The sequence below is a fragment of the Hyposmocoma kahamanoa genome, unplaced genomic scaffold (genome assembly GCF_003589595.1).
Source record: "Hyposmocoma kahamanoa isolate Upper Pololo Valley unplaced genomic scaffold, ASM358959v1 93, whole genome shotgun sequence".
In the NCBI taxonomy this organism is placed as follows: Eukaryota; Metazoa; Arthropoda; class Insecta; order Lepidoptera; family Cosmopterigidae; genus Hyposmocoma; species Hyposmocoma kahamanoa.
In genome coordinates, this window is record NW_020654810.1 from 22,798,272 (window position 1) to 22,812,755 (window position 14,484).

General features: G+C 38.4%; 1 protein-coding gene across 1 annotated transcript in view; it reads right to left on the reverse strand.

The window, feature by feature from the left end:
* Positions 1-1,163: 1,163 nt before the first annotated feature.
* LOC113237273 (E3 ubiquitin ligase Rnf157) overlaps positions 1,164-14,484 on the reverse strand; it is a 16,225-nt gene continuing 2,904 nt past the window's right edge. The window contains exons 3-10 of the mRNA XM_026473663.1: positions 13,613-13,864; positions 12,524-12,673; positions 11,634-11,765; positions 9,606-9,734; positions 7,345-7,524; positions 6,304-6,412; positions 2,858-3,054; positions 1,164-1,280 (exon numbers count right to left, since the gene is read on the reverse strand). Coding sequence (XP_026329448.1) covers positions 1,164-1,280; positions 2,858-3,054; positions 6,304-6,412; positions 7,345-7,524; positions 9,606-9,734; positions 11,634-11,765; positions 12,524-12,673; positions 13,613-13,864 — 1,266 coding nt within the window. The remainder of the gene's footprint in view (positions 1,281-2,857; positions 3,055-6,303; positions 6,413-7,344; positions 7,525-9,605; positions 9,735-11,633; positions 11,766-12,523; positions 12,674-13,612; positions 13,865-14,484) is intronic.

Here is a 14,484-nt window from a genome sequence, read left to right on the forward strand (position 1 = left end):
AAATAAATAAATAAATATTGTTGGAACAAAGTGTTATTTAGCATTTTGAATCTTATCTTCTAAAGAAAAAAAGTTCAAATTGTTTTGAAGTGATAGAATGGATGGTGCGGCACCGCGAGCAGCAGCGCGAGATTTGTAGCGACTAGTTCAAAGAGGCACCGTGCTAGCTCCTAGGGCCACTGCTCGCCTTTGCTCTTTTTCAGAGTGACTGTGTGAGTGTGAGTGGGTTGCCAATTTTCGTAAAATTTTAAATAGTCGTGGTTGTTGTCGATAGTTTTTTCGATAGATTGTAAAAGAAGAAAATTTTTACAAAAAGTGTATGAAGCGTGAATGTTATGACGTTCTATTGATTAATAATTGCGTTGCCGCCTCTATTCTTCTTCAGACAGTAAGTATTTATACGTACGAATAAATATCGACCCCTCCTACGTAAAGTATCGTATGTCGAAATTGCCATGTTTACAGGGAAGTGTTTTAAAGTTTTGAATCCACTGAAAGGAGCATAACAGGTGACTTTAGCATTTGTCAGTTTTATTCGGCAAACGGTTACTCACACAGAGTATTGTAAAATCCTACATATCGGTTAGATGATCTATTAGATTAGCTTTGTCGTGTTATGCTCATTTCAGTGAATTCAGAACTTTAAAATGCTTCCCTGTAAACTTGGCAATTTCGACATACGATACTTTACGTAGGAGGTGTCGATCTTCATTAATTAATTAAATTTTCATGTTAGTAACTTAATGAAGTTACGTATATGTGATCTAAAATTAAAATTGTTATAAAAATAAGGAAATATTTTATTCAAAATGTATAAATTGTATTAAGAAAAGTTATGAAAAGTATTTGCGTACTTAAAACTGTTTACGTCTATTTTATGTAGGTACAATTTTATCTAAAAATAATAATTTTGTACGTTACCTTAAGGAACGTTTTAACTTTTACTTTAAAAAGTACAGACTTAGTTGCTTTGCGATTTTATTACATGTAATTGTATATATGTATAGTCAACGCCTGAACAAGGACAATTACCTTGACAAACATGTAATAGCTGCCATCTGTTGGCCATTTCGAATATTATTACAATAGCATCTCGGGTTTACTTAGTACCATCTATCAGACATTTCTTTTGTATGAGATTTGGTATCTGTACTAGTGTAGTATTATATTATCTGTAGTATAGGCTCACAAAAGCATTGTAGCTTACCTGGTAAAGAAGTGACGTGATGCGGCAGCGCCCAACGTTGCGGGGTGCAATCACCCTGTACATTATTAGGTTCCTGCAATAAACACATTCATTACATACTATTCATTTGCTTTGTTATGCGCACGTAATTTACGCAACACCATGACAAACAACAATGCAGTATGAACCTCTACCTGATGAAATGCCCGAAAACTAACGTAACTGACTACAGAGTTAGTTAGAAAGTCGAGAAAATAAAGATAACGTAATTGCGTAGAAGAGTGTACTTTATACACTCTTCTAAGCAGAGCGCGTCTGTCGACATTACTTGGTAGACCGAAAAGGACTTTTTCCCTTATCGTTCGTATAGCTCCTGACTTCAAGAGACTATCGGGCAGCATGTTGGTTATATGAACATATCGATGGGTCCAAAGTATAAGGGCCAAACTAACAATTTCATCATTCACTTTTTTTGTGGGAAATGCTTCATTTTGTAATAAAGTGTTTCCCATAAATAAGTGAAAATTATTAAATTGTTATGTTGGCCCTTATACTTAGGACTCATCGGTATAAGGCGGGCGTTTAATTTTAAAGCTCAATTTATATTGCGGAATGAAACGGAAGCGTCAATTTCACAAATACAGCGCCTTGAGGCAGTAGTAATTTCGTGGACGTTCGACGTCACACTGCGCTTGCTTTCGCGCCACTTTCCGCGGATTCGTCAGGCGGCGTCGACGGCAGCTGCGGCATAATTCCGCAGTAGATTTTGGCTCGTATCTAGTTTGTAGGTAACCTATCACAAACTCGTTTTTTCCGAAATAACGTTTGTTCGAATTTTCATTACACCGAAAACCGAATTATAACGAAACCGTTGTTCTTTCAGGATTTGTTGGACGTTTATTGCAAAAAGAAAAAAACATTTGCCTCTCAAAATTACTTTCGAGGTTATGAAAATTCGAGCAAACGTTACTTCTGGAAAATGTCATTTCGGACTAGTGATAGGTAACCAGTTGGTACGTTACATAATTGACCACAAAGTTCATTATGTACAATATCATTACAACATTCGCTTCCGTATCGTTCTGCCGTAATAGAAATTGAGCTTCAGCGATCGTAATATACAAACCGTCTTACTAATATGAAATATTTACGATTTCTAAATAACCCTGCGTGAAAAACAACAATATAAATCCAAAAAACCAAATACAATGAGAATGCGCAAATGAGAACGAAACAAAGAGCTGAACTGAAACAACACAACGCATGGACGTACACATAAGAAGCGGATGGCGCGAGACACCTACCTGCAATGGTAATTTAACAAGCTTTGGGATACGCCTGAATTATAATAACGAGTAGTTTCATAAAGCCCGCTATGGATTCAGCGAAATGTCGGAGACATTTTGTCTTTGCAAGTATGACAACCAAAAACAGCTTGTAACTTTATATTGATTATCTCTTATATGATTAGTAATCCATATTTGACAGGAATATGCATTTATAATTTTTGTATTGTATGCGGATTTCTTTGAAGTTGACCGTCGGTTCGTCAATTAGTATAAAACAGTATGTGATCAAGTTTTGAGATTTTGGTTTGATTTGCAAATGCGACTGACGGGTTACATGAAAATAATATCGAACGAATGACAGGCGCCCCCGCGAGGCACTTACAGCGCCGTTGACCTTGGGCACGGTGAGAATGGTGGTGTGGGTGTCTTCGGGCGTGAAATAGTCGGAGTCGTCGGCCGTGGCGGCGTGAGAGCCGCGCGATCCGTGCGATCCGCGGGATCCGCGCGAACCACGCGAACCGCGCGATCCGCCGGTGGACTCCGCACCCGCGCCTGACGCACACGACTCGCGTCCGCTCGCTGCGAGCCACCGTATATTCCGTCACACGAAAGTAATACCCATACTGGTTTAACTTTCATAATTTTCTACATATTCGTATTTTATATTTTCCACTAAAAAAAACTATAACATTACGATTAATTTCCAAAAATTACAATTATTTTCATTTGGCAATCTATAACGTCATGCGAAAATATTCTTGTTTTATAATGGAGCTAAAGTTGCTAAATATAAACTACATTTCTTTTTAAAGCATACCGCGTAGTAAGGACACACATTTTAAATAAAAATACAAAATGTTACAATGTTGATCTGCCCTCATCCGATAATGTTGTCTAACTAATTGGAACGTCTGTTACTACGCCTATTACCACGCGTGATTCTTATAAAGTACCAACGCAATAAAATAAACATATCGACAGGATTAAAACTGCGTAATATTATACAAGTTTGAAACTATTTAAAGCTGTGGTTTGCTTCCAAAGTTTTATAGTTATAGTATATATCTGGACATTGAGTATCCTCCGCTAGAAGCCACATTTATGCGACAGAACGAACAACACAAATTTCCTTTTAATTCTTTCGTACAATTGCGTCTTTACGAACGGCCGTCGCGTCATGTTAGGGTAAGGGTAGGGAGCAGGGTAGATTTAAAACTGGATATTCATTATCCTACCACATCCAGGTTGGAACTACTCACTTTCCTGCAGTCAACTGTTAAACAAAGACGTAACAGCCAACAAGTTGAACAGTAAAAAATCATGTAGTGACAAAATAATCACAGAAGAAGCATGGGCCAACCAGATGATACTACATGTATGAACGACACTCTTTTAAATTCTGAAAGCACACGACCTACCCATATGGAATTTTTAATTTTGTTCTTTAGCAACATATTTTTTCACATAGCAAGAATAATGTGTGGATTGGACCGACATGTTGTTCAAAAATGATAATTTATAGCGGTAATAAAGCTTTGCCCCTTTTGACGTGACTCCTCTAGGCAAAACTCATCACTAAAATACTGTCGGTTGGTTCACCTAATAGAGGTCTTCGGGCTAGAAGGCTGGTAGCTACTACCGGCAAAGGCAAGTTTAGGTACCCAAAAAGGAAATGTTACCGGCGTCTACCTTTAAGAATCGATACAACCTCAAACGGCTTTGATTGATCCCGCATAACAGCGAAAGCGTTCAATCAATCCCTTTGAAAACAATGTATAGTAAAATTACGGTGTAAGAAAACACGATTTCTAAACAATTTCACGATAAAGAACACAAACTTACTTCGAAATTTAACAAGAAATTTCTTCAAATGGCTTTATTTTACTTTGTAAAAAAATTTATTCAGAAATAGAGCCAGCGTCCCTGCCGCTCGACTCAAGCAAAATAAACCGTCTTAGTACGGGAAAACTTTAATTCGAGCTGAGGTAGTATCGATTCCTAACTATAGTCAAAAACAGTAAATTCCCTATTAAGCATTATTAGTCATCATTTGTAAATAATTAAGTTAAAAATAATATATAATTAGTAATACAAAGGTCGCACACTTAAAAAAAATCCTTCAGTCCGGCTGGATTCGAACGAACGTCTTCTACCAATCGAAACTAAGCCACCGAACGAGTCAGCGGACCTTAAGAATTGTTGCCGATCTTTGTTATAGTTTTTTAACGACTTTTACCGTAGCGCCCTTTGTGGGAAATCTATTTCCTCACACAGCCAGGTGCCTTTACAGCTATCAGCAGCTGACTGGATATCGACTGTGAACTGGCAACTTACTGTAGCATCTGGTTTATTAAATAAAGCAAACAATTTTTTTCTTCATCCTGTTAAGTTGTCAAAATTGAGATAATACCGATTGCCAGTTCACAGTCGATATGTCGCTTTGATAATTTGTAATTATAACAAACTAGTGGAGTGATGTAACAAAAAAATAATTGACTGTCATGGTGGTGAAACATCCTGATATTCGATAAACTTCATTACAATAATATACAATGCAAACATTACTAAAAATTTTAATCAATTTTGTCTTCAACATGTCGGTTAGTTCAAATTGACCCTTATATCTAGCTATGGAGTATATAACCAGAAATAGAGATGAAATGTCATTTAATTTGTTTGAAAACTATTCTGCCATATCATTACGGCGACAACTGCGCTCCGATTGGCCAGCCCGAATTCGAAACTATTGACGGGTGTCGTCAATTGTTTCACTTCAAAATGACCAGTTTAACTTGAGATTTGCTATAATGGACTAAAGTTGAAACATTCCATATTTAATATTTAATTACCCTTGAAATGTGATTCCGTTTGTTTTGTAATTAGATGATTTGCAGTTCCCACACCACCGAATGGATCAGCTCTCATTGTTAGAGATATTATCTTTATCACAATAAACACAAGATATTTTTGGAATATACGGAGACGTATACACAGGTCAGTTGTTGGTGCTGTAATATTTCAGTTTTCTAATTTGTCATTTCAGCGCAAACGAAAGTTGATATTGATAATCTCAGTACAGAGTACTAAAAAAACCGACCTCAAAAGTACGTCTTTACGGAATTACGTCTATTTGCTAAGTTTTATTGAAATATAGCTCTAGTTCGCCACTATACGGGACTTGACACAGGAGATAATAAAAATCGGTTCTCACTACTCAAAGAATATTGAGAGAGAAAAACGCGTCGAATTGGAGAATAGCAAAACCAACCATTAAAATAATTGCTCCTTAAGGAAAACTTAGGCGCTATTTATAAAAATGAATGTTCATGCGTGATCAGCCGCCCTTAGAGGTGGATGATTTTCTTCAAAATGAAATGGAACCACTATAGAGGTACCCTCGTTCCAACAAAAAAAGAATCATGAAAATCGGTTCACAAATACCGGAGTTATCGCGTAACATACAAACAAAAAAAAACATACAGTCGAATTGAGAACCTACTCCTTTTTTTGAAGTCGGTTAAAAAGTTATATAGAGGCCCATTTACCTGATGAATTGCCAGGGGCGGATAGCCCTTATTTCGTCTCCATTTCTGGTTATATACTCGATATATCTAGCGAGTCAAATCTGCTTGACAGCAAAAGTTATTTTGTTTAGTCGCGAGCCTTACAACAACGTCGTGGTCTGCCGGGGTAATTGGACTAACCAAGAGCATTTATTTGCGTCCCGTAAACATTGGAAACCTTATAACTTGAGGCGATTTTAAAATGAACTAGGATCTAAGTATTGTAACAGGCATCGAACGCGAGGGCAACAAGTGTAATACTTACAGCGATGGTTGTGTTCGGGCTCGTCGGTATCGGTGTCGTCGATGTGCGCGAGCGCCGGCGTGGACAGCCGCAGCGCCTCGCCCCCCGCACTCATGCGCCCCTTCAGCACCTGCACGACGATTATTTTAGCCAATAACAAAGCTTTATGTCTTATTAAAATCTTGCCCATTCTGAATATATCTTTCTACTAAGCAAAGATCGAAACACATACAGTATGTTTACCTAAACACGCGTACAAAATAATACCACCCTCTCAAATCCCGCAATTATTTTGCTATATTTTGTTCTATATTTTTGATGTGTAACTAGCAATTACTTTAGGCTGCTAATAGATTGACTGCATATTTGCAGTTAATGTGTGAAGTCGTTATCGTGCATGCAGTCGTTATCAACTTCATGCAATCGTGGTCTCGGCATGCAGTCAATCTGTTGGCAGCCCATTAATATCTGTTAAGACGAAACAGGTTATCAATTTAAAAAAAATTGTCTTCGCTCCCCATTATACGTTGTTCCGGACGATTCGTACAAAAAAAATATACAAAATCCAAACCCTGTTTTCTAATTTTGTACCCTCAATTGTATGTAAATCTACATTGTAAAATTGCAAAAAAGTATTTTGTTTTTGATTTTTTGCCTTTTATTTATAACCATTCCGAGATTGGCGAAATTATAGGCACATGGGACTTGTCAACTTGTGTCTCAGAGTGATGGGCGCGGTGCCGGTGACCCTCAGATCTTTGGAAGCTCCGAGTGGCACTGCAACTGTCATGGATCGTCGCTTGACGTGTCGCTTACAAACAGGCGCGAGACTTGTTCGGCCCCTTCACTGGGTATCATAAAAAAAGATTTCAGAGGAAGATATTATCCATTCAGTGTGTATTACTTGAAGTGTCTTTGGCAATGAATTTTAGGGTCGTATTCCAGAACTCTACTATTGAGTATAGTTCTGGAATTGAGCATTGAGTAGAGTTCTGGAATACGACCCTTAGATTGGGCCATTACTTTTCAATATTAACAATATATCTTATTTAAAAGTCTTACCCCATTAGGCGGCTGGGTAAGCAGCGGCGACAGTCTCTCAGCGTCACTATCAGGCGCTGCGTCAGGTTCAGGTGCAGCGCACTGCCCGTCCAGCTCTCCTTGAAGCGAACCTTCGTCTTCAGATCCCGACGGTTCACCCATTGAGCCGCCTTCAGCGTTGTAGTCGGAGTTTAGGGATGACTGGAATAACATGGTTATAGATTTTTATTTATGTCAAGCGACAAAACTTCCAGTTGTCACGGTTCTTACTCGCCCGTTTCGTTAAGGTTTGGGATCATATCAGCCATTCTGGTGATATGTCATATAACGCTAGCACGAATGTGTTCGTGTGCATGCAAGCATGTGTGTGAAACTATATTAATATTTTGTTAGAAAAACTAGAAATTACAGCGGTGACAACTATATCATAATTCGTTGTTATTTCGTCTATAATAAATTAAACTTAATAAAAATTCATTCAATAAAATAATTTGTAAAACTTAATGTAGCGTAAATTGGAATGTTTTCTTTGCAAAATTAAAAATAAGGTATTTAATTAATAACTATTGTAACTATAGTGAAAAAATAGGGTGGTTTGCATCAATATTAGACATAACTGGTTGAAGACTGTACCACGTTAGTCAACCGTGACCACGGGACCTGTAAAAGGCCCGAAACGTCGGTTTGTTTGAAAAAACAAATATACGCGATTTAAATCCGGAAAAATAGTTTCATTTCCTATTTATTAATTTATTTTAATGCGAACTAATGCATTCCTATATTTTAGTCTTAAAAATGTATATAAAAGGATTTAATTTTTCTTATAATCTATATTTGCCGACTAATTCCGTAAACATTGTTGGATAACGATATCGTACCGAGTCATAATGGAACATTTTAACTCGAATGTTCTGAATAGCTCGGAAAGCACCCTTCGATTCGGGCCCTGATTAATTATTATTTGTGTGTTAGTTATTGCTCCTGTCTCATATAATATATGTTTATATTGTTACTAACATAGATTTTTACATACTTTATTGAATGTCAGGACATTTTACCACCATGGTATTCAATTATTTTTTGTGAAATTACTCCACTAGTTTTGTTATAATTAATAATGTAACAAACCTACTTTATGTAATAGGCGGCCTTAAGCCAGATTGTTCACTTTTAGTTCTCTAAGAATCCGCTAGATGGCATTGACCCATTTGGCGTTATTTCTGAATCGCGGTGTTAAGATTTTCCCTCGAACGGTGACTACTCGAACACAATTTTGTTAATGTGAAGAGAAATCTGAGAATACAGAGAGCTCAGTAAGGTAACCATGAGTTGAGTCCCTTCTTGGGAACTGCTACCCGGATCTTCTGACATTTCGTACGCTCATATAGGGTGAAAAACCTCATCTCGCGGAACGGTTTCCAAGAGTCGAGTCCCTTCTGGGAACAACTGCCCGGACCTTCCGAATATAGAGTGAAATTGTATTGGCGACATACAAGGTGAAAAATAAAAATCTTCTGAACAAACAACAATTTGGAGTTTCACTTGGCTGTTTTGGTAACCTCATCCAACGGACGAAAGAACCTCCCTCCTTTACAATAATACAAAAATCATACAAACATCCTGACATTCAATAAAATATTTAATTACAAGTTAATAAATAAATAAATAACGCACACACTCAACATAGCCCCACACTAGGGAAACCCTGTGTCGCGGGTGCCATGGACACACACATAGACAACCACAAATTACACCCAAACTCACGAGAGAAATAATTGTAGGCCATACAACTATTTATCCCGGCCCGGGAATCGAACCTGGGACCTCTGCGTGGCAGTCCGGCATGGTAACCGTTCGGCCACGGAGGCAGTTTATAGCGACATCTCTAGCCAGGTTTGGTCGCTGTAAAAGTATCTAACTGCGTGACGAAATACTTTCATAGATTTCTCATAGATAGAGGCGCTACGGCTAAAAAGTCGTTGAAAACCAAATGCAAGGATCCGACAAATAAACACCTAGAGAAATTCGTGAGGTCCGCTGGATCGTTCCGTGGCTTAGTTAGCATAGCGTCTGACACGGTTTGCCAGAAGACGTCGGTTCGAATCCTGCCGGATCAAAGGATTTTTTTTATGGGTGTTCGATCTTTGTATTATTAATTATAACAAAACATAGATATTGTTTGTTGTTTATTTTAAGTACATACTAACACATATAGACTCTTTGTGGTCTGAATAAATAAGATTTGACTTTAAACAATACGTAACGTGAGTGTAAAATCTTACCTTTGACATTTTATCAGTGCCATTAAGTCCCTTGTGGTTACACAACAAGGGGCTGCTTGCCGCCGCGGTCGCCTTTTCCTCGGCGCGTTTTGCTTCCTCCTCGCGAGCCAGCAGCACTGACATCCGGAACTGTGTAACGTGAAGATAACCGTCAAAAATATTAACAAGTTAACATGCATTCAACGTTAACTTGTCAACAACGATTTCTTCAAATTATTAACACATAATCAACCTCTAGCCACTCGACAAACTTGTATTAGTAAGAAACGAAAACATATCGACAAATAATAACGTTTTGTTAAAAAAAACTGACCTCAAAAGTTGATTGAAATCTGTTACCGAAAAGTGCGCGAAACCGGATTCATCCCCTAGTTTGCCACCCTTAGAGGTGGAAGATTTTCTTCAAATTGTGGGCCTACACTGAGATACCCTCTTTCCAACAAAATAAAAATCATCAAAATTCTTCATTCATTCTACTTTTTGAAGTCGGTTAAAAAATGATAGTCGACGATTTTTTATTTTTAAATTAGACTTATGCGCGGCCCGTTCACTTACACTTACACACGTCTCAGCGCTTACACTCATCGGCACTGACCAGCCAGTGTTAGGCAGAAACGCAGTGGGGTGAACGAAAGGACGATTCAGTCCTCCAATCATCGGACGACGTACCAACAATCGGCGAGTACCTGACACCAATAGGCAAAAACTTTCACCGTGATAGCAAGCGTTATTGAGCATGTCATCGATACGACAAGAAAACGAAATGCTTCATAGTAATACATACATATCACTAGCGAACCGCAAGTTTTCCTTGGTAAAGCCAACGCTTTAACTTATTGAAGAAAATAAAAACACTTTAACAACAAGCCTTGGCGACATTCAAATAGAACACTTATCAGCACACAAGATACTAGTCCACTTCATTTCACTGGTTAACTTATTCTACACATAAAATAATTATAGTTTTAGGTGGGAATCGAGTTATATGGACGCCTCGCCACTGATACGTATTGATCTACCAACGCCGACGCTCAGCGTGAAAAGAAAACCAGTCTTAGACAAACGAGTGCATACCATCAACGATCACATCGTGGCTTAACATCAGTAAGACTGTGACCAAGCAGCCGTTTATTCTATACATCGAGTATTTATAACCAGAAATAGAGACGAAATGTCATTTAACTTGTTTGAAAACTATTCTGCCAAATCACTACAGTGACAACTACGCTCCGTTTGGCCAGCCCCAATTCGAAACAATTGATGAGTGTCATCAATTGTTTTACTTCAATTCAACCAGTTTAACTTGGTATTTGTTATAATGGACGAAAATTGCAAAATTACATATTTAATTATAATTATTAATACAAAGATCGAACACTCAGAAAAAACACTCAGAAAAAATTATATAATATAATAGTCCAATCTAGGACTAAAAAGTCGTTGAAAGACCAAGTACAAAGACACGACCCAAGCACATAGAAAAATTCGTGAGGTCCGTTGGTTCGTTCCGTGGCTTAGTTGGTATAGCGTCTGGCACGGTATGCAAGAAGACGTCGGTTCGAATCCGACCGGATCGGAGGAATTTTTTCTGAGTGTTTTTTCTGAGTGTTCGATCTTTGTATTAATAATTATAACAAACTAGTGGAGTAATTTCACAAAAAATAATTGAATATCAATTCAATAAAAATTTAATTACTACATATTTTATTACCGATGAAATGTGATTCAGTTTGTTTTGTAATTAGATGTTTTGCTATTTTTCCCACACCACCGAATGGAACAGCCCATGGGTCATATTATCTTTATTACAATAAATGCAGAATATTTTTGGAATATACGGAGACGTACACACAGGTCAGTTGTTGGTGCTGTAATATTTCAGTTTTGTAATTTGTCATTTCAGCGCAAACGAAAGTTGATATTGAAAAGTGACATAAGGCAAGTAGCCAGGGATGGACAGTCCTTATTTCGTCTCTATTTCTGGTTATATACTCGATGATTTTACATTAAAAAAGTATACTTAGGTACCTCAGGAGTGACGTTTTGCCCAACTGATCGCACAGATTTCTCCTCTTTAGCTTTGCCCTTGCGACTCCCGCTGCTGCCGAGGCTCGGCGACGAACTACGCTCCAGGTTGCATCGGTTCAAGGCCTCGGCCGCCTAGTAAACGTTTAAAAGTTATTAGAGCTTTTGCGCACTACATCCGGTTCGTATCAGTTCCGAATCCGAGAAGTGACGGACCGAAATGTCACAGGTGTCCGAAGTGTCATTTTATTTCTAGATGTTGTTCAAGCGATGTTCGTATATTCTCGGATTCGAATTGCGTGCACAAGCGACATCCGAAGTGGGCCCGTGTTTTCCAGATTTGCAGTGTCGGGTTCGGGACTAATACGAAACGGATGCAGTCCGCAAGCACGCTTAGAAGTACGTGCAAGTGTCGAACAGCGCCATCTGGCGACGGAATTCGGAAGTAATTGGTTTTAGAAATGGTTGCTTTTTTACACGCCTGTCCATAACATTTGCAGTGCTACTCAGAGCTTCAAATCGTAAAGATCTGAGGGGCACTGCCAGTGCGCCTGTCACCCTGAGACTTAAGTTGACAAGTCCCATTCGCCTGCAATTTCACCAGCACCTTTAAGACACGTCGAACTGCTGTTCGACGTCATTTATTACATACTATCATATATAATAATATATTTAAAAGTTTGTAAGGATGAACTTGAACTGACCTACATGAGAAGTATCTTCTCACTGCTAAATACTTAGTTAATGATTAAGTAATTAGTTCTATGATTATGTAAGAGCGTGCTTGCCAATAAACTGTTTCCAGTTTGGCGGGAGATAGACTTCTGTAAAATGTATACTTTTTGAGAAAAAAAAAATTGCAAGTTTGCATTACGTAAAAAAATTGTGGTTACCTGACTGGCGGTGTCCGTGTCCGGACTGGCGATGGCGGGCGCGGCGGCCAGCGCGGAGGGGGGAGGAATGGCGCGCGCGGGGTGCGGCCCGTTCAGGGCCTCGATCAGCGACACAGGCTCGTACCCCGCCGGGATGTTATCCATGCTACCCTGTTATACAATACGGATTAACCTAACCATCCCATTTTTTATTTAAAAAAAAAAAACTATCCTCAAAAGTTTGCTAATCGGTTTTTTATCAAAATTACATCTATTTGCCAAGTTTTATAGAAATCGGTTACCGGAAAGTGCACCGGATTCATCCCCTAATTTGCATCATTTAGAGGTTACTGAAATACTCTCATTACAATAAAAAAAACAATGATCAAAATCTATACACAAATGGCGGAGAAATCGCGTGACATTCATACAAATAAAAATACAGTTGACAACATTTGACACAGTTGAGTTTGATACAGTTGACGACATTGACAACTTCCTCCCTTTTTTTTAAATCGGTTAATTATAGTCTTGATTCAAAACCAGTACTGAAGCATTTTTGTGTAATAGGACCCTTAAAATCAACCATCGAGTATATAATCAGAAGTAGGGACGAAATAAGGGCTATCCATCCCTGGTAACTTATCAGGCAAATGGGCCTTATATCACTTTTAAATATCAACTCTCGTTTGCGCTGAAATCACAAATTAGAAAGCTGAAATAGTACCAACAACTGACCTGTGTGTACGTCTCCATATATTCCAAAAATATTCTGTATTTATTGTAATAAAGACAATATCTCTAGCTATGGGGGGCTATTCCGCTCGGTGGTGTGGGAAAAATAGCAAAACATCTAATTAGAAAACAAACGGAATCACATTTCATCGGTAATTAATATAATTTTTCAAGTTTTGTTCATTATAGCTAAACACAAGTTAAACTGGTCGATTTGAAGTGAATTATTGACGACGCCCGTCAATTGTTTCGAATTCGGGCTGGCCAATCGGAGCGCAGTTGTTACCGTAATGATTTGGCAGAACAGTTTTCAAACAGATTAAATGACATTTCGTCTCTATTTCTGGTTATATACTCGATGGAACCAACACTCACGTCTGGTGGGCTAGTGGGTGGCAGTAGCGACGGCGCAGTAGGAGCCATGATCTTCTGCAACGCCCGGATCTGCAGCAGTGCCCGAAAAGGTGCTCGGCAAATAGGGCAGTTGTTAGCCTGGTACCGCAAAGAATCTGCGCACGAGTTACACAGGCATAGATGCCTGCAGGGTAGGATTAACGTGTCTCTGACGTCGCACATGCAGATCACGCATTCTGAGCCACCGTCTTCTGTTTCTTCGTCAGAACTTGGCTGGGAAAAAACGATCTTGGTAAATAATTTACCACACAAGAGCTAGATTTTTAGGTAAAACAGTTAGACAGTGATATATAACCACAGTATGACATAGAGCGGTTACACACGGCAACTTTTTTAAATTAAATCATTTATAATTTATTTATTTCACTTCTAAATTTACAATTACGAACACAAAACAATGTGCATAAACCTGTAGAGATTTTTCGCACATAATGATTCATTATAAACTACTGAACCGATGCTGTCGCGCGAAATCGATGCGACTGCATCGCGTTTGAAGATCTGAGAAGCACTGCCACGGCGCCCACCACTCTGAGACATAAGTTGAAGTCCCATATGCCTGTAATTTCACCAGAATAAGGATACTCTCCAAAACCAGAACGCGGTAATGCTCCCAATACTTCCCTCTTCAGACGAACTCTTACACAAGGAGTTCTAATGCTAGTAAAATGTATACAAAATGTTGTAAACGTTGTGCAGTCTCTTTTTAAATTGGCATTTCTACAATTGCAATAAATTTTATATCAAATTATAAATAGGTGGCCTTATACTACATTTGTCTTTTTTTTCTCTTCTATTTAACCTTAACTGCACTTTATTTGATTTTTAATTCG